Source organism: Mytilus galloprovincialis, chromosome 10 (genome assembly GCF_965363235.1).
Source record: "Mytilus galloprovincialis chromosome 10, xbMytGall1.hap1.1, whole genome shotgun sequence".
NCBI classification, from domain to species: Eukaryota; Metazoa; Mollusca; class Bivalvia; order Mytilida; family Mytilidae; genus Mytilus; species Mytilus galloprovincialis.
In genome coordinates, this window is record NC_134847.1 from 68,767,741 (window position 1) to 68,788,824 (window position 21,084).

Sequence of the window (21,084 nt, forward strand, 5' to 3'; positions counted from 1 at the left end):
TAGTCAAATACAAACTTATAACCCCATCAAAATATCATACTTGACACAAATTTCAAGAAAAACAACCAAAAACTGACCAAAAAAAGACTAATTTTTGCAAGAGTTATCTCCCCTTTCAATGTTAATTTCCATAGGGAATTAAAAATGCTGATTTTGAGTTTTCCTCGAGTTAGATTTTATGGGACTTTTTTCTGTGTATATAAAGGGCATAATGCTATAGATTAGAACTAAAACATTTTCTGTTGCTATTAGTTCGAGTTAAATCTTAGTTTGACCATGAAGGATAGTCATAGTTGACTGGTTTCTTTTTTTATTGTAATATATCCTTGTATGTGTATGTTTTATATCCAATGCCGAATCAAAATAAAGATTTCTATATCTATGTCCAAAAAAGGTTCCGACTAGGATATTTTTTACGCACACCGTTCACCGCTCTTTTGTGTGGAGGTAAAAATTGAAAAATGGCATCTGCTCTCAAGAAGGTCACAAAACTTTCGTTGATATTTCATAAAAGAAGTAAAGACTTAACAGCCATTAGAAGGAGTATTGGAGATATATGGGTCAATGGAAGCTGTATTGACCGTAAGCATGTCATGCCATCAAGCGATATCTACTTAAAAATGTATGATGACCAAGTTATTTCAGTCTGACTGTGACAGTTACACAATATCTTTTTCGTCTGTTCCTTGTGTTTTGATTTGATGCATCTATTTTAGTTTCAAGTCGGATCATTCATGTCATTTTTTATCGTTAACAGATACAGGTTTTTGGACTTATGCCGGGTAACCTAACAGACGTGTGAAAAAACTGTGATGTAACCCCTAATGTCCATAAATTAATCTGTAACTAAACAGAGTAAAACAGACTAGCCCCACAGGACGCATTACCACTGGACACAATTACGAACGATTTCCAATGTTTGTCCTCTGAGATCATATTTATTTATATTTATCAATAAATGTTTTAATAAATAAAAACCCTATTAAAATTCCATTGTTTTCAAAATAAGACAATCTATAACGTGACGGTACCCAAATTGCACCTATTTTGACAGTTTTTTCACCTACAATTTTTTATGATCAAGAAAAAAATGTCTATACTGTGTTTATTTTGTAGCCCTATCTTTCTTGATTGTATAGGTACACCAATTTACATTTTAATCCATATTGAGTCATTGAAAAATGGGTTTGAATCAACCTCCAAACTATCCATGATTCTGTAATGAGGAGTACCCAAATTGCATCCATGCTTAGATTCACATCGTCAAAAGTGTAATAACCGGGCTTTTGTTTAATTTCTTCAAATATTTTGAACAATTGGATATTTTTCCATGCTTACTCTTCATATTTTACGAAATGGATACTTATACTATTTTGTATTTGCTAATTTTAAAAAGATGACGTTTTGATGACGTCGCATGGTGACGTTTTCGTACATTTTGCTTTTTCAGTAAACAGTCCATCTGTTGATAAAAACTATGAACGTTTTGTGTATATCTAAATATGTTTACCTATGTTGAAAGACGTGCATAGTATCAAATCATAAAAATACAAATTGTTTAGTCTCTAGGAAATCTTGTAAGATTTTTGTTGCTATTTTTTTCTAAATAGGTGCAATTTGGGTACTCGGTGCAATTTGGGTACCCTTACGTTACATGTATATATAGACAACTTTCGAGTTCGATGCATTTCCATCAAAAACTCTGGTTTTAGTGAACCTCATTTGTGCGTTAAGGGGCGTCATCACTTCCATTCCAATGTCGAGTGAGTGGTTGGAAAACTATAATTCTATATTGTACGAATTATTTGAGTGGTTGGAAAACTATAAATGTATAATTCTATATTGTACGAATTATTCGAGTGGTTGGAAAACTATAATTCTATATTGTACGAATTATTCGGCAAATTGAATTCTCAAAATTGACAATCAGCACTGCTGTCATTAGAGAATTGTCATAATTTAAGTACCTACAGAACAACAATTATTTCTAGTTTATCCTGCACAATGACCATCACTAAGACGCTTGATGAACGTTAATAGTGCAGGGATACCACCCCCTCTATCTGGTAAATGACGTCATAAAGGCGCGTATAATTGACAAGTTTTTTCCTGTGACAGATGAACTCGAAAGTGGTCTATTTATGTGCACTTGTTGAATGTCGATGACGATGACAAAATCATTCTGAAAATATTGTAAGAACGGCAATCTGCCCTGCAAGTTATATAAAACAAAACATGAAGGTAAGTGCATATTGTCTTCTTTTGTTATTATATAGAAAGAAAAATATCTCCCAATTCTGTTCATATGCGCAATGCCTTTTATCTTGCCCAAATAACCCCACAATTGATGTTTTTTAGACTCCTGTGACCCTATTTATTGTCAAAAGAAAATATGTTAATTTTATTGAAAAGTCCAGAGAACTCTGAAAGAAATGTTGACCTGTATAAAAAAATTCATAAATGAATGATAAGTTCTGTAAAGTTCACCACCGAAATGGACATACTTGAATTTAGTGCTCCTTAAAAGGAGGAACTTACACAAAAACAAAAAAAATCAGAAATCTTTCCTTTACACATGACAGACATTTCATCTGCAACCACTGCTGAAGTAATTGAAGTAAAATACAAACTTGTGCATCTTATTTTCCTATGAAAATGTGTTTGAGATAAAGATTAATGTATGCTTTATCAATCTAGACTGTTGTCATTGATTTCTTCGGCAAGATATATGGATATACATGTAGTGCTGTTCGGAATTGCGTCCATATGTGGCCCTCTTGACCTGTAAAATGAGGTCACGCAAATCTTACTAAAGTATCCTAATGTAAAAAATTATGTGAGATATGATTCAAAATGGAAAACCTTCATACATCTTGAATTCTTTGGTATAAACAATTCAAGAAAAGTACTTCTACATAACAAATGTCCTTATGCCTATTGTTGCATCCACTGGCAGCACACAGAACCATTTTTAATCACTGTCATGTGGTTTTTTTTAAAAGATATTCGAAAAATGAAATTGCGCTAATTATGCCTATACACCTGTCAGTCAAATATGATTGATGTAACCACTGACGTCACGGCCTCGTTCTGAGTGACTTCCGGGATTAAAATATGCATAATTAATAGGTCGACAGATAGATACATTTGAATTCATAATTTATCCATTTAAACGATAAATATATATCTTTCGATGTTTTTTGGGGGGTAATCATGTATATATAAATATTTATTTACCAAAAAAAAAATCAAAAAAAAATCATGTTACATCTCCTTTAATCACAGTTCAAAAATCATTCATAATTTGTGTCCAGTGAGGCTAAATGATCATAATGATCAGTAATACAAAATCAACAAAACAGAGATTTTTGTCATGATGAATTCTATGTTCACATCATCTAATGTTGGAGAGTGTCTTTCATTGGATATTGCAATATTATATTTTTGTCTGTTTATAAACTCTACATGCCCTATGCAATAACTTACTTACTTATTGTAACATATCAAATGATGTTAAGTGCAGACAGAGTGCATTAGAAATTTTAATCATTCAACATGTTCAAGAGAAACTTTCATTACTGGCCGCCACATAATAGCCTAATTGTGGTGCTTAAAAGAGGCATTAAAACACCAAAAATCAAAATCAAATCAATACTGGTTCTACAGCATGTACAGTACAATGATCCTAAATCTTTAAGCTTTTGTTTGATAACAAAATTACACAAATATTTATTTATTGACAAAGTATAAGCTATGCGTAAGAACTAGTTTGCTCAAAATATGTCCTACTTGCTTATTAAAAGTAACTTATGATTAGAAAAGAAACATATTGAACCTTACATTTACAACATGTACAATTACACAGGTATCCTGAAAGGCCAATTCAATTAACTTCATTAAATGCAAGTTTAAAAAAACTGTGCACATGGACAATTAAGTCCTTAGAGTAGACTACTAACTATAGGTACCATATTTTTAGCATTTATAATCTAACTAACATACATTTTTGCAGCGTCAATTGGTTTATCAGAAGAACAAATACAAATTCAGCAGTTGGCAACAGATTTTGCTAAGAATGAATTATTTCCTAACATGGCACAGTGGGATCAGCAGGTATGTATTTATAGAATATCAATGTTATTTGTACAAGGCTTGAAAATAGGTAGAACAAGTAGCTGTGCCATGCATTTCTACCTGCTTCAAGCCGAGTTCAAAAAACATTTATATTGCGAGACAATGTACGATTATTCTTTATATACTGCAACTCTTATAACTGTTCTAAATGAATTATTTAGCATTGTTAAGGGTAAAACCCTCATTTTTTTATTTTGAGTGGGAGACGTAAATTTCTGCGATCCTCTGTTTTATTGATGTCATAAATAAAACTATGGAAATGAATTGTCAATGTCATAAAAAAGGTGATATAAGGTCAGTGACTGTATATATCACATATGAATATATGGTCAATGCAATTTGACTGCTCAAATAGCACAGCTGCAGTGTATAAATTGTATATTAAGATGTATAACAGTTTTATCCCCTGCATTTTAAAAATTACAAATGACAGTGGGAATTCTTCAACATGTTCAACTATAATACTGTTATTCTTATTGTAATGCTTTTGAAAACAGTATCATTGAGTACTGCAGAGCTGGAAGAAATGTAGAAATTAAAGATAAAAATAAAATTCAGCAAAACTTCAGGAATGATTTGCATCACAAACATCATGACATAACATACAAATGAAAACTTTCAAACTGAAGGGTTTACTTTACATGCACTTTTTAGATTTTGATACTATACATGATATATGTCATTTAAATAATGTTTTGAGGTTCATGTAGGCATTGTTTTGTTGTATTAATCAAAGATTTTTTCAATATGGCATATTGATAGACATGCTAGTTGTGGATTTTACTGTAAATGTTAGCCAAAGAACAAAGTTGTAACAGAAAATTTGTGTAATAATTATGTTTAACCAAAATTTCAGATTTGGTCATCCACTTTTACAAGCATGTGTATTTTATACATTTCCTTAATTTAAGAAATATTTATAGATATAATATAAAATATATATTGACATCAAATATTTTGTAAAATACTATTACTAATGTAAAGTTACAAATGTATGAAACTATATGAGATCTTATATATCATGCAGTGATTCACAGGTGACTTTTTCAATTATAAGAGAATAGAACACAAGTTTGTTAACTTTGTGTAGGATTGTGAGAGGAAAATGTCACTGTCTTTATTTTTATAGGAAATATTCCCAAAAGATGTCCTGAAGAAAGCAGGTCAACTTGGATTTGGTGCTGCTTATTGTAGGGAGGACTGTGGTGGTACTGGCTTGTCACGCCTGGATTCATCACTAATATTTGAAGCTTTATCTCAGGGTTGTACAAGTACAACAGCCTTCATCAGTATACATAAGTAAGTGTGCTTTTTATGCAGTTAAGCTGCATTATGTGAGCACCCTAGATTTGTGTTCTACCCAATAAATGCTGAAATACATTCCATTGTTATTATCTAGCTGGCTACTATGTTATATATAACTAATTGAATACTTTTTTAAAGCTTTTTATTCTGGATTACAAAAAATATGACCTGAAAAAAAACTTAAATGATCACGAATCACCCAAAGTTTTGAAGTTACAAATAGGAAGTAGTGCTCATTAGGAATCTGTGTATAGTTTATAATGACCTGTGCTTTTGGCTAAGATGTCAAAGAACAATTATATGAAATATTTAATCGCCGAAAATCTCTTAAGACAAGTAGTTTAGATTTCCCAAATGGCAAAAGTTGTAGGAATATTGTTTGTACAACTACGTCAGTAGCTATATATAGTCTATTATATAAGTTCAACTGTTCATGCTGTTGGCAGCAATTTCGAAATTAGAAGACGAAATTTTCGTATCTTTTCAATTTGGAGGCAGGGGTGCAAATTAGCAGTGGTCAACCTTCAACCTTCCACTTTTGCATGTGGAAATTCAACTTAGACAATGGTTTCTAGCTACGCCTGATGGAGTCACCTTCCACTTGAAAGAAAATAAGAAATAACTTTGCAAACCTTTTCACCAAAGTCTCCAAATAAACGATCTCAAAACTTATTTTCATCATTATAATTCATGACTGCTATGTTCATTTTGTTCAACCACTAGCTTTATACAGAAAATCGCCGACAAATAATGTGTAAATTCAAGTAAAAACAACATTGTAAACGCAATAACAATGGCTGCCATGAAGATAAAACTTTACAATATTGGATCCGTTTCTGGAAGGGGATACGGATAATTCTGGGTTTTGGCGATCAACTACAAAAAAATCCAGGCAGGTGACAAAATACATCTATGCATGGTAAATGAATATAAACACTAAAATTGAAAACCAAAAGTAATATGTACATTGTAAAAGAAAGAAAAATCAGAAAATATTTATACAGACACTCAAAAATACTTTGTGACAAATTTTAATGTCAAAATCCAATACAATGTGACAGCTGGGAACAGTATATGTAACAATATATATGTTCATAGTCACAGTATAAATTTTCTTTATCAATGATAAATGATGATAATGCATTTGAGATGCTTTTAAAGTGTAAACATATTACTGCAATTTTGAAGGGGTATTTTTTTTCTCAATTTTGAAGGGTCAATTAAAGAAGCTGGCAGTTTCTTACTTTATTTTCACTAATAATGCAACTATATTGTATAATACCTGCATGTAAGCAAATTATATGATATACAGGTGGCGTCCTTTAGGCCCCTCTACCCCCTCCTGTTTGATAACTTGGAAACGGTCGAGATCCCCACCCTAAACCATATATTCAAGTATAGGAAAATATAATAATTCAAATAAAATATAGGTGGAGTCCCTAGAGTCAACCCCCCCCCATGTTTGAGAACTTTGAAAACGGTTGAGATCCCGAAGTCCCGAACCCCTAAACCATATATAGTCATGTATGGGACAGTATAACAAATCAGATGAAATATAGGGGGAGTCCCTGGAGTCACCTTACACCTCCTGTTTGAGAACTTGGAAATGGTCAAGATCCTCACCCCTAAACCATATATACTCATGTATGGGACAATATAATAAATCAAATAAAATATAGGGGAAGTCCCTGTGGTCCACCTCTCCTGTTTGAGAACTTGAAAACGGTTAAGATCACCACACCATAACAATATATATTCATGTATGGGCCAATATAACTAATTAGATGAAATATAGGGGGAGTCACTGGGGTCATCCTACCCCCTCCTGTTTGAAAATTTGATAACCTTTTAGATCCCCACCCCTAAACCATATATATTCATGTATGGGACAATATAACAATTCAAATGAAATATAGGGGGAGTCACTGGGGGTCATCCTACCCCCTCCTGTTTGAAAATTTGAAAACCGTTTAGATCCCCACCCCTAAACCATATATATTCATGTATGGGACAATATAACAATTCAAATGAAATATAGGGGGAGTCCCTGGGGTCACCGTATTCCCTCCTGTTTGAGAACTTGGAAAGGTCAAGATCCTCACTCCTAAACCATATATACTCATGTATGGGACAAAATAACAAATGAAATGAAATATAGGGGAAGTCCCTAGGGTCACCCTATCCCTTCCTGCTTAAGAACTTGAAAAACGTCAAGATCCCCACCCCTAAACCATATATATTCATGTATGGGACAAAATAAAAAATCATTTAAATTTACTATTGGTAGGTCAGTCAGACCTCACCTTTGATCCCTGTAGTAGTGAACATTTGTCTGATTTGTGTCTCATTACTGTTGTACTATAGAACACAAACTCAGTTTTCTTTCCAGGGAAACCAGTCCATTCATACTATTACATGTTCATACTAAGTCAACTTTTACTACTAGCAGTCAACTAAAACAAACGTTAACTACCAAGTAGAACAACTGCAATCATTGCGAACTTCTACCACTGCAGACTCACCATAGAAAATATACATTGATATATGCATTGCTTTTGAAACCTTGATAACATATAAATTATTTGCCTTAATAATTAATTCCTTAGATAAACATAAATGTACTATATATGAATGTTTAATGTTGAAGCAACATTGCCACAGTTTTCATAATTTCGTTTCCCTTGGTTTTTGGTAAACTGCCTTCAGCGCTTACCACACTTTGATTTGGGGAGAGTAATGACATGCAACAGGGATGATTCCAGGTGTTTTCAAATGGGTCCCTTGAATATCTAATTGGGAATTTTATCCCAATTGGGAATTTTAATTTTTATGCATACAATCTAAGACGAAATAATATCATTTTCCTGTAAAAACGGAAAATGAATATTAAGTTAATTTCACCTGTACACTGATTGAAGAAATGTTTGGATTCAGACCAGGGAAGTTGTAATACATGAATATCATTGCATATGATGCACTGTCATCTTAACTTTGGTAAACAAAGCCTATTACAAAAACAAATATACCACAGGTATCAGCTAACATAAACCTAAGGCAAGCCGTTTAGCTATTTATTCGAATTTCAAATTATCTCATAATATATAAGATATCTTAAAGAATATGAAAAATCTTACAAATATGTTTTTCATAAGATATCTTATACAATGTATAATTTATTGGATATCATATTAAGAAAATAATGTGAAATATCTTATAATTTATATACAATATCTCTAATAATAGTTCTTATAATATATAAGATATCATAAATAATATTTTTTATAAGATATCATCGAAGTAAGGCGTCAAAGAAAAAAAATGTAATAGCCTTTCAAGACGTCACCCTAATTATTTGGACTATCAAGGCCAGGGCTGCCATAAATGTGTGAGACTCACGCATGTTCATGCTTTTTTGCAGCAGTATCCTTGGATCTATTTTTTTTCCTCTTTGATCTTTTCAATTTTGTCCAAATCTCACGAATTTGCTTAATGAAAAGTTAGCAGAACTGCTATACATGTGTCAATGAAAACTATATGGCATTCGTATCCCTCAGAGCATTCTACTCTTTGATTTCAACTTCCTGTTTACCCAATTCTGAAAGCGAGGATATCATTAGTGAGCAGTTACTAAGCACACAGTTCTTGTTATTTTTAACTATGACAAAGAATAAAATGTTATAGCATTTGTAGTAGTTTATAAAAGGTTTTGAAATTGTGCTCAGATTATATTTATAGTCTACACTGTGTGAACTTTAACCAACAAATCTCTCTCCTTTTCATTCTAACTGGCATGCTAAGCTGAGAAACAATGAATACCAGTTTTAAAGTGGAAAAGAATAAGCTTATTGCAATTTAGTAGTCATCATTGTTGCATGTTTCAAAATATTAGTGATATAAAATCTTATATGGCAGTTCAAAAGGTGAAACTTCAGTATTTTTTATAACATCATTATGATCCATATTTTCTTTTTTAAAATTGCACCTTCCTGTAAATCTCATTTCTTTTGCGATTTGGTGTGCAATATTTCTCAAAGATTTTGTTTTAGATGTTTGTTGTTTTAAATATATTTTCGTTGTTAGTTTGTCATGTGTTATTGACTGGTATTATTCACGAATACTGTCCTCAGAATTGTTTTTCTTTCATTTTCTTCTTTACATAGTTGGTCATCTTCTTAGTGTTTATATTTTACAAATTTGTTTAACAAAGTCAAACCATCCTTAGAATATATAAAAAAAGAAGAAGTGGTATGATTGCCAATGAGACAAATCTCCACACGAGACCAAAATGACACAGAAATAAACAACTATAGGTCACTGTAAGGCCTTCAACAATGAGCAGAGCCCATACCACATAGTCAGTTATAAAAGGCCCGAAATGAAGCTTTTTTTAGGGAGTGCAGGGATTTTATGTGATGACTTAAAACACATTATCAGTTCTTTTCTGTTATACTTGTTATTTGTTTGCAGTATGTGTGCATGGATGATTGATGAGTTTGCCAATGATGATTTGAGACAAAGATGGATACCACAGCTAGCTGGCATGGAGAAATTAGCATCATATTGTTTAACAGAACCAGGTATGTACTTTAATGGCTTGTTTCTTTATCATATTGAATGTTGATATAAATGTATATACCAGTCACAGTATGGATTTTTATATAGAACCTAGGTAAATAATTGATTCAGCAATCATGATTCAGGACCTAATTTTCCATTTTGACAGCCGATTGAATTTCAGATATATCCCTACTGGCTAGGGTTAAACATTTAAGATGTGTGGATATGATAAGATAAATTTTTTCATCCTTTCTGTAGCTAGATGAGTTTTGGGGTTTGGGCCATTTCAGATTGAAATTTTTTCCATTCAAGTCATAGCATCATGTTAAAAGAAAATTACCCTACAGAAACACCCTTGTTAACAAACTCATATATATACACCCATCTCAAATTTTGTGTTGTAGAATGAGTCACACACAATGTCATCAATCAATCAAATAGTTACTCCGATGTAATTATATAAGCATTGTGAAATAGGTAGGGAATTGACGGAAAAGTGCACAAATTTGAAAATTGTCTCTTGAGGCCTGCACTAACACCAATATTAAAGTAAAAGTTACACATTTTAATTAATTTTCTTTTTAGATAATGGTAGTGATGCTGGTAATATTAAGACTTCTGCAAAGTTACAGGGAGACAATTATGTACTGAATGGTACAAAGGTAAGGCATAAAAATCATACAAATACAAAGGGTTGTTGACAGTTATAGATGTACTAATTTGAGAATTAAAATATCTAAATATATTCCAACAAGTGGCCATCAGAGGAGTGAACATTATTATCAGATTTATTTCATATGTTAAATTATTGGTTTTTATTTCACTGAGAAATCATGGTTCAATGCAACCAATGTAATAACAGTCATTCATCAGCTAATAATTTAATTTTGAATGTAACATGTTTTCTGATTGGCTGACTTTGTTTTGTAAATCAGCCCATAGACCTTGACGTCATCAATGTTTTTTCATGGTTTACTCATGTTAACAATGGAATTAAGAATTAAATTATAAGAAATGACTTTAATATTTTTTCTGTCTATCCGAAATAACATAAAAAATGTGGTGCAAATATTACAGTCATTCGGTAATAAAAGTAAAAATATTCTTAAGCTTCTTGGTTATTGTAATGTCCGAAACAGTAGAAGTTTTTTATTTACTTATTTCAATGAATTCTTACTTGCTGCTTAAAATATCATCTCGAAGGTGTCTGTCTAAGCTATATTTTTTTTTATTAAATACAGGTTAAAGCTGAAAACCTCTATTTTCCAGGTATTTATAAGTGGAGGAGGGGACACAGATGTGTATGTTGTCATGTGTAGGACAGGTGAGGCTGGACCCAAAGGTATCACATGTATGCTGGTTGATAAAGAATCACCAGGGCTGGCATTTGGCCAAAAGGAGAAAAAGGTATAAAAAAACATTATTTAATGATTTATAGTATAACTAATCGCCGTATTTGAATATCAAAAATAAGACAACGCGTGACCGAACGACGCATGGATTAAACGAGTAAATATGAAATTAATGTGGAAAATGTAAGGAACTATATCTTTTTCCTACGCATTGACAATTTGTTTTGATCCGACGTTATCGACGTCTTGACAACGCCTATTGTTGTATGACGTCAGAGAGTGAAATAACCACGTTTATTTCACATGTGAAATTATTGGTTTTTATTTAACTGGGAAATCAATGTAATTCATTGCAACCAATGTAATAATTTTGAATAAACGATTTGAAGAAGGAAATATTTCATTGTTTGCTAATTTCAATGTAGATAATCGATACAAAAAAAAAACATTGCAAAAACATATTTCAGTATTTGAGACACATTTTCATAATATCTTTAAACTATAAATGCTACCATATCTACATATAGAGGTCATCATAGATCTGTATATAAAATAGTTAGAACTTTTGACCACTGAGTAAGCATAGCTTTGCAATTGAATCTTGAATTCCCTAATGGGGATATAAGCTAATAAGTAAGCAAACCAATGGCACAAAAAGATAAAAGAACATAGATGTCAATAGTGGTTAATTATACCCCCACTTTCAAAAAAAGGGGGGTATACTGTTTTACCTCTGTCTGTCCTTCCGTCAGTCCGTCCGTCCCATGAATATTTTTCGTCACATTTTTCTCAGGAACTACACTACTAGGATTTCTGAAATTTGGTTTCAGGCTTGATATAAGTCAGCTATACAGTGTGATGCGTTTTCAGATTCATCACTCAACAACTTCCTGTTAACCGAACACTTGTTTGATTTTACACATGATAGCCAAGTTGAAAATTTTTCATCACATTTTTCTCGGGAACTACAAAACAAGGATTTCTGAAATTTGGTTTAAGGGTTAATATAAGTCAGCTATACCATGTGATGCGTTTTCAGATTCATCACTCGACAACTTCCTGTTTACCGAACACTTGCATATTTTTACACAATTAATATTATCCACTTACGGCGGGGGTATCATCAGTGAGCAGTAGCTCACAGTTTCACTTGTTAATTTAACATTTTTTTAAATTTCTAAATATACAATGAAATTTCCCCCATCATTATCTAAAACATAGTTTAAGGTTAATATTTGAGATTTACTACCTTTGATAACTATTTACACCACTGGGTCGATCACTCTTTCAGCTAGGATGGAACTCCCAACCAACTAGATCCGTTATCTTTGAAGATTGTCAAGTGCCTGTATCAAATGTTGTGGGAAACTTAGGAGATGGCTTTAAAATTGCTATGAGAGGTTTGAATGGTGGAAGAATTAATGTAGGTTTGTATCGAAGAAAGTGTTCATTTCCTTTTTTAAAAATTCATTAATGTTCTTCATTCACTACGATTTTAGCCATGGAAAAGTGTGTTCATTGAAAACTGAAATAACAGTGCAAATATATGCACCAAACTTAGTGAGAAATGAAAATTCCATAAGATGATAAGAAGAAAAAATGGAGTATCAACTGAAAAACATACATAAAAAGGGTAAAATGATGTATTATAACAGTTCATCTTATTTCAGGATCATGTTCATTAGGAGCTGCACAAAACAGTCTACAGTTAACTAGAGATTATTTAAAAGTTAGGAAACAGTTTGGAAAAACATTAGACAATTTTCAGGTAAAATGAATACAAGGCAATATTTTACAATATAAGAAATTCATAGAGATGTTGTGATTAAAATTGCTGATTCTACATTTTTAGTGTATAAATAATTTTTATTTCTTTAAAACAGAAAAAAAATGCAGTGTTGTCATATCCTTATAAGCAAGGCATGACCAGTATTTTAATCAGATTGCATTTATTGGAATTGTTAATATTACAATTTATCGCTATTTTGTGCATTTTTCCTTTGATCTTTTTTGTGATAATTTTCATATTCTACTCGCTTTAAATGGAAAATTATCGCTAGAAACTACGCATGCACGTGGCATTGCTAACGAAATTGACATGAAATTGACAACGCCGTCATAGGTAAAATAGCTATAAAAAGATTATCATTGTTCATCTCAACTCGATTGCCTTTTTCGCTTTCGCCATCCCGGCTCAAGTGAGAAAAGCAATCTTGTTGAGATGATCACCAATAATCTATAAGTATACAATAATTAAGTGCAAATATATCATATCACTTAGTTATTGTTTAAACATTCAATAACCTTATATATTTCAAGATTTATAGTGAAATTATTTTATTTCAGTATTTACAATTTAAGTTAGCAGAGATGGCCACAAAATTAGTAGTATCAAGGAACATCATAAGAACAGCAGCTATATCATTAGACAATAACTGGCCAAACAAAGTCCCTCTATGTTCTATGGCAAAGTTCTTTGCTACAGAAGAATGTTCAAAAGTAAGTCAATTATAATTCAAATCAGCACCTTGAAATTAATTTAAAACAATTTTAACTTCTAAAACTTAAATATACATTTATGTCTCCTTCTTCCAGTCTGCTTTCTTTCTGTGCTAATTTATATTTGTCAATTTTATGTGTCCACATTTCATGAGAATAACATGCAAAATGTGCTCCACATATCAACCCACATACAATATGAATTTTATGCAATGGCACATACAGATAGGTTTAATTAGGGTTCTGAATTAAATATTGACAAGGTTGATGTACAAATATTAAATTTTAAAACCAAATATATCTGAATATCAACACACATATACTTTGATTGTAATTTGATTCTATTGGACATACACATGTTTCATGGTTCTTCTTGAATTATGCTTTGAGTTGAAATATTTGTTTTCTAAGGCATGAATTATTTTGTAAGTTGATACATTTGTTTTGTAGGTATGTAACGATGCCTTACAGTTACATGGTGGGTATGGCTACCTTAAAGATTATGCTATAGAACAATACCTCAGAGACACAAGAGTACATCAAATATTAGAAGGTATTTAGTTTTCTGTAGGCTTTTTATAGGACCATTTACAGAACATATTATGGTATATACTGTTGGCTGTCATGATCAACTCAAAGACCTTTTGAATGAAATTCTCTGCTCTACTGAATACCATATACAAGAGTAAATGCTCATTTTGAAATAGTGTGTCTGAGTTATTTTTTCTATGAATTGTGACCTTATTTATAAGTTTGTAAACAGATTATTTTTTTTTAAATTTAGAGAACATACCTATAGCTATATCTCAAGAAAGTGTTTGCTATTCACCCTTTAAAAATCCCAAACATTTTGATAATTAATTGTTAAAAGCTAGTGATATGGCAACAATGTCTTAAACATTTGATGTTGACACTGGCATACAATATCTTCGCTTTGATGAATTGAGGATTAACTTTTTCATTTTTGATTTAAAAAACGGGAAATAAATGTATAATATTTGATGTTTTATAGGTACCAATGAAGTGATGAGAATGTTAATTTCAAGAGATATTCTGACAGATGAAGAAAGAAAATATGTATGATGAAAACAAAAGATGTAGGAACTGTTCATATCTGTGATAATGTCTTCTGTCCTCAATCATCAGTCATTTAAGTTTGTGCATGAAAAGAAATCATTTGAACTGTGTCAACACAAACTGAACCTTTGAAGTGAAACAATAAATCAAGTTAAGAAAAAGAACAATCTGCAACATAATCTGGGATTCTGCGACACAAAACCCAAGTTTTTGCAACATTTGATGTGTGTTTTGATGTCATACAACAATCACTGACAAATAGCAATGATACATTGACTGAACCAATTATTCTGCACTACTACAGTGATGCTGAAGGCCATAATATTTTCGAAAATTTAAATCTCATGAGATTATAAACCAAAAAGGACAAAAAGTATTGCCTAAGATATGCAAGGATTCACAGTTTTGCATGAGAGAGATATGTTCCTTAATTTAAAATAGTTTCCAAAATTTTGTTACATCACATTTTAATAACACAATATTTGTATTTTCATGCTAGTTAGTAGTATAAAAGTAAGATCTGCCTACTGGGCTTGAGATACCCTCAGGCCACCATCAGTGGTATTAACCCAGTTGTAGTAATAACATTGAAAGCAGTACACATTTTTCTGCACTATAGTTACAATGTACAATTTTTGGTAATTAAAATACATTTTGATATATTAGCAATACTATGAGGTCTATCAATAATAAGTAAAATCACAAATATACTTAACTCCGAGTAAATTTAAAACGAAAAGTCCCTAATTAAATGGCAAAATCCAAAGCTCAAACACATCAAACTGACTTTGGTACAGGTATTTTCTTATGTAGAAAATGGTGGAACATCAACAGATGTTTTATGGTAAACCAGTTTATACAGTGAAAGCTCCAGGTTTTCCATTGTTTATTTATTTTATCACAATAAAATGTATATTGAATTAATCATGTTTCTACTATTTGAAATGCTTTGATAGTAGTCAAAAGAATTATGTTTTTATTATTTGAAAATGAAATACTCTATTATACATAAGATATTTTTTTATCATTAATTTTGAAGTTAATTTGAAAGATGAATTTTGCTAGGTTTATGTATTTATACAAACAAGATTAAAATTCACCCAACATACTGCTTGTATTTTTTTTTACATAAATGCTGTACACCAGTTTATACATTACTATATTTATACACTCATTTGTTCAAATTTTCAAGGGTTATATGTGAAAGCTTTAAATGTAGCATGATTTTTGACAACAACTTATAAAAAGTTTGCTCTTTACTGGCAATAAAAACGAGAATTTTTGTTATTTTGTCTATTTATAGCAGATCTACTTCCTGCTACAACACCTTAATATTCAGGTTACTAATTTTGATTACCTTACAAATTGTATCATCAATAATTCCAGAAGTTATTGGGTGTATTTATTAATGCACTTTGTGACGGATGTGTGAAAATGACAGATCAATAATTATGATTTTATCCCAGGCATAGATTACCTTAGCTGTATTTGGCACAACTTTTTGGAATTTTGGATCCTCATTGCTCTTCAACTTTGTACTTGTTTGGCTGTATAAATATTTTGATATGAGCGTCACTGATGAGTCTTATATAGAGGAAACACACGTCTGGCGTACTAAATTATAATCCTAATTAGATAACTATCATGAAATGCTCCAAACAGATCTATGCATCAAATATCAAAATACAAGTGTTTTATTGTAATACCTAGTCAGTTACATTATTCTTATTGATAAAAACCTCACAATAATATCTGAATTTACTGTAATCTAAGATACGAAACATGGAAAAATTCATAATATCATAAAATTGAGGATGTCTCTCTGCTATTTACATCAAAGTAGTTACTATTTAAAGAAAACCAAGTTCTACTAAATGAAAACCTAATGAAGATGAATAAAAGTGAATTTATGAAATGGAAAGTTGACATTTTGGGATATCAAAGGAAGAAAAAAAAACATTGATTGTGGTTTAAACCGTTTAAATGAATTGTTTGCATTCAGATTAAATTGTTTTCGTTGACATCAGTAAATCATTGAGAAATCAGTTAAAATCAATAGTACAACACCAGAGGTAAAAAAAACTGTGTTTATCAATTGACTGAATTAATTTTTCAAGCTCTAGATAATTCTTAGTAAAACATCAGTCATTACTTATGAAATGTAAAACAGTAACTAATTAAGAACATTTTAATTAATCAAACAGAAATTGAGGCATTCTGTCGGAAATTATTTCGCAACTTTTCGACCAATGTGCTTGTGTTTGGAGTGATTTTTTTTTGCTTTCCTATATTGCCAAAATAGAAATTAGGAATAATTTTGTATAATGTTTTAACAGTTTTGAATTTGGAAAGATATATTGAGGCTGGATGAGGTGTCCAATATTTTGAAAAATTAAGTTTTGCATTTTTATGCCCCACCTACGATAGTAGAGGGGCATTATGTTTTCTGGTCTGTGCGTCCGTTCGTTCGTCCGTCCGTCCGTTCGTTCGTCCGTCCGTCCGTCCGTCCGTCCGTCCGTCCGTCTGTCCCGCTTCAGGTTAAAGTTTTTGGTCGAGGTAGTTTTTGATGAAGTTGAAGTCCAATCAACTTTAAACTTGGTACACATGTTCCCTATGATATGATCTTTCTAATTTTAATGCCAAATTAGAGATTTTACCCCAATTTCACGGTCCACTGAACATAGAAAATGATAGTGCAAGTGGGGCATCCGTGTACTATGGACATATTCTTGTTTTGTATAATGTTTTAACAGAGTTTTGAATTTGGAAAGATATATTGAGGCTGGCTGAGGTGTCCAATATTTTGAAAAATTAAGTTTTGCATTTTTCATCCAATATTAGTTGTTTAAAGTTAAAGTGGCATAACTCGGATCTAAACAGTCATATTAAATAGAAATATTTACTGACCTTGGAATATTTAAAAATATCTTGTTTCAACTTTTGATAATCTCAAATACATGTAAAGACATGCTTAAATGAAAGAATACACAAGGATACAAATCAATATTTTGTACATCAAGTTATATGATTGTCCCTCTGAATACATTGAGTTGAGATAAAAGTTATTTTTTTGGACTAAAATGTTTTATAAGTGTTGAACAGTTATATAGTATGCAGGAACTATTTTCTCCTTAGCTAAACTAAGGATTTTAACTACAAATCCTTTGCTAAATCTTTTTACATTACTTTACTTTTAATTCTATGGAAAACATGATTTCAAGAATTGCAATTTTCAAATGATAATATAAACATTTGAAAACGGGAAAAAAATTGATACGAACATTAATAGGGGTCTAAAACTATTCTCGTATCTGATTTACATGTGAGGCAAACAATGGATCTTATCTTCTCAGAAGCTGAAAAACACGACAGATAAACTCATACATACCGAGATTAAAATTTTGTACCTAGACATCAATTTGGCTACAGTTAAGAATTTGTTTCAGTTACTATAAATGTGATTTTCACAATTTGTTATTGGTCACATCGCTGTCACTTATATCGATCGTTAAGACATATAACTCCTATATGTTTGCTAAGAATCGATGTATCAAAAGCTTCATTGACCCCATCCTTTGATAATTTCATGAGCATTTTCGTTTTAATCCTGTCCGTTTACCATTCCTGTACACTGCTGCCCTCTTTTTTGTTACAGTCTTCACATGTTAATTGCTCTTTGCATTACTAAATTTTTTATGTTCTGACATTTTATAGAGTGTCTGAATGCTACTGATGTTAGACCAATTCACAAGCTGTTATAAGTATCCCGATATTTTTGAGTGCCTCCTTTTTCTTTATGGTCTTTAATTGAGAAAGAAAGGAGGAATCCTGACATAGAACTTCTTGTGGTTATTGTTGAAGACTTGTTCGATATTTTGAGTTCATCAGTTGCAGGTTTTGCTGAATAAATTTTGATATAAACACATAACTGTTAGGAGGATCTAGCGATGATTGACTGTGTTGCTTGTCCTCATCTGATGATTATATTGCCTTTATTGAGCTGATATCAAATGATTCAAATGGTTTTGTAAATAAAGGCAACAGTAGTATACCGCTGTTTGTAAGAGTTAGGTTATTTCTGAGAGGAAAGATTACTTTTATCCGGATGACAAATTATCTTTCCCATCTCTTCTGAAGTTTGCCATCATACAGTTTGAGATTCAGCTGCTCCATCATTTGTTGCTGTGTCCAAAGTAGAAGTACGAGAGGTGTTATACCACTAAATCGTAGTACGTCACATCCGGTTGCATACGACAGAGGGTCGAAAAAAATATTCCCTTGAATTTGATAGTTGTAAGAAATTAATCATACATTTTATTTTAGTAAAACAAATCTGGGTCATAAGCATATATCTTGAATGTTTCAAAGCAACATTATTTTTTTATTTAGTGTTTCTATAGAAAAATTCTAAACTTGAGGTTACATGGTTACTAAAACTTGTACACAGTTACAAAAGGGGTAAACAGTTGATATGTTATTTCCTTATATGCAATGAAATGTTATGTGACATTTTGCCGTCTATTGTACTGGACATCATAAAACTTGACTCAAACCATTTCTTAATTTGAAACAAAGATAAGTTCTGCACATTATTTTTTTAAAGTACAAAAAAAAAGTAAAATCACAAAAATACTGAATTCGGAAGAAAATTCTAAAAGGAAAGTCCCTAATCAAATGGCAATATCAAAAGTTCATGCACATCAAACGACTGGATAACAACTGTCATCTTCCTGACTTGATACAGGCATTTTTTCTTATGTAGGAAATGGTGGATTAAACCTGGTTTTAAAGCTGGCTTATCCTCTGACTTGTATGACAGTTGCATCGAATTCCGTTATATTGTCAACGATTTGTGAAAAAAAACCCCAAACAGACATAATAAGTAAAAGAGTCAAAAATGGGAGAACAGCAGTCAACATTGTGTTATAATCTAAATCACTATAAAAACAAACAAATATTAACAAAGAAGCACATAAACGCACATAGACATATATAAGAATATTAGCAGAAAATAAAGACAAGAATACAAAAATTACCAACAGCACAATAACGCAATGACAGAGTACAGAACCATGCCATATGTATCAAAGAAACACAAAAAGACATTTAGACCAAGCACATTATCAAAAATGACAGATAATAGTACAAAATATTTTACAGTTGCGGAATAATTAAGTACATTTAACAAAATGGGAAATCAGTGGTGGTACACAAATGTATTACACCTGAGAAACTTCGCTTAAATCAAGAGCTTTCAGGTTAAACGGATATATTCCATTTAATAATGAGATGAAGCTTGAAACTGTATGCATATGTTGACTGGTAGGTCGAACAAGATCATAGTCTGATTTTTAATAATTCTTAATTCTATACCTAGGGTTTCTACCAATTAACAGCCTCCATGTTGTAGCTTGCCTTTAGCATGTTTAGTGGTTCAAAACAATTACATATCTTTTATATAAGCTTTGGATTTCAAATATTTTGGCCACGAGTATCACTGAAGAGACATGTATTGGTACCGTTAATGTTATTACATCTTGTGGCTGAAACAGTGTTTGAAATGCACTGGAAGTATAAAAAAGATACTGTTCTTAGATTAGTTTTGGATCATGGCCATTAAGAAAGATAAGTAGAGGGTATCGAGCTTTCATGAAAAGGAAATGATTTCCAAGGTTATTCCTAAAGACCACCCATAATTAAATTATTGACCATTTGAAACCTCGGGAGAACAATTATTATAGTTGGTAATTGTCTCATGAAAGAATAATTTGATAGGCAGTTGCTATTTTGCCGGCTCTAATTAAAATATCACTTTCAAGCCGGCAAAATAGCATATTTCTATAGAAAATGCTATTTTACCGGCACAAGAAATATAGTGAATTTGTTAATTTGTAGTTTTTTTGTTAAGAGTGAACTTTGATATTTAATTTTGAAAAGTAGTTTGACAAATGTGCACTGTCAACAAAAGAATAAAAAAAATACTGATATACCAGTAGCTAATTAAGTAAACAGCTAACAATATTTGAGACACATATACTCGTTTAAATACATTTATCAGTCAAAGTATAAATAACTATTAAGAATGTATGACAAGAAAAAAACTAAATAAATATATTGAGCATCCATTTGCCGGCAAAATAGCCACTGCCTTATTTGATTT

At 31.5% G+C, this 21,084-nt stretch overlaps 2 protein-coding genes across 2 annotated transcripts in view; both read left to right on the plus strand.

Annotated features, from left to right (window-relative positions):
• Positions 1–447: 447 nt before the first annotated feature.
• Positions 448–16,211, plus strand: LOC143048241 (isobutyryl-CoA dehydrogenase, mitochondrial-like). Its single transcript, XM_076221800.1, has 11 exons — positions 448–582; positions 4,013–4,113; positions 5,264–5,433; positions 9,907–10,016; positions 10,582–10,658; positions 11,266–11,403; positions 12,640–12,775; positions 13,019–13,116; positions 13,695–13,847; positions 14,298–14,400; positions 14,860–16,211. Exons 1-11 carry the CDS (start codon positions 462–464, stop codon positions 14,928–14,930), a joined length of 1,278 nt encoding a protein of 425 aa, XP_076077915.1. The 5' UTR covers positions 448–461; the 3' UTR covers positions 14,931–16,211.
• Positions 11,813–21,084, plus strand: part of LOC143048243 (superoxide dismutase [Mn], mitochondrial-like) — a 368,265-nt gene continuing 358,993 nt past the window's right edge. The window contains exon 1 of the mRNA XM_076221802.1: positions 11,813–11,821. The gene's annotated coding sequence lies outside the window, so the exon portion shown is untranslated. The remainder of the gene's footprint in view (positions 11,822–21,084) is intronic.

Bases quoted from the DNA above. Each gene is read 5' to 3' on its own strand.
- LOC143048241 (XM_076221800.1), top strand. From the start codon at position 462: ATGGCATCTGCTCTCAAGAAGGTCACAAAACTTTCGTTGATATTTCAT. The intron at 5,434-9,906 runs GTAAGTGTGCTT...ATTTGTTTGCAG, and splicing joins GCCTTCATCAGTATACATAA to TATGTGTGCATGGATGATTG. The intron at 10,017-10,581 runs GTATGTACTTTA...TTTTCTTTTTAG, and splicing joins ATATTGTTTAACAGAACCAG to ATAATGGTAGTGATGCTGGT.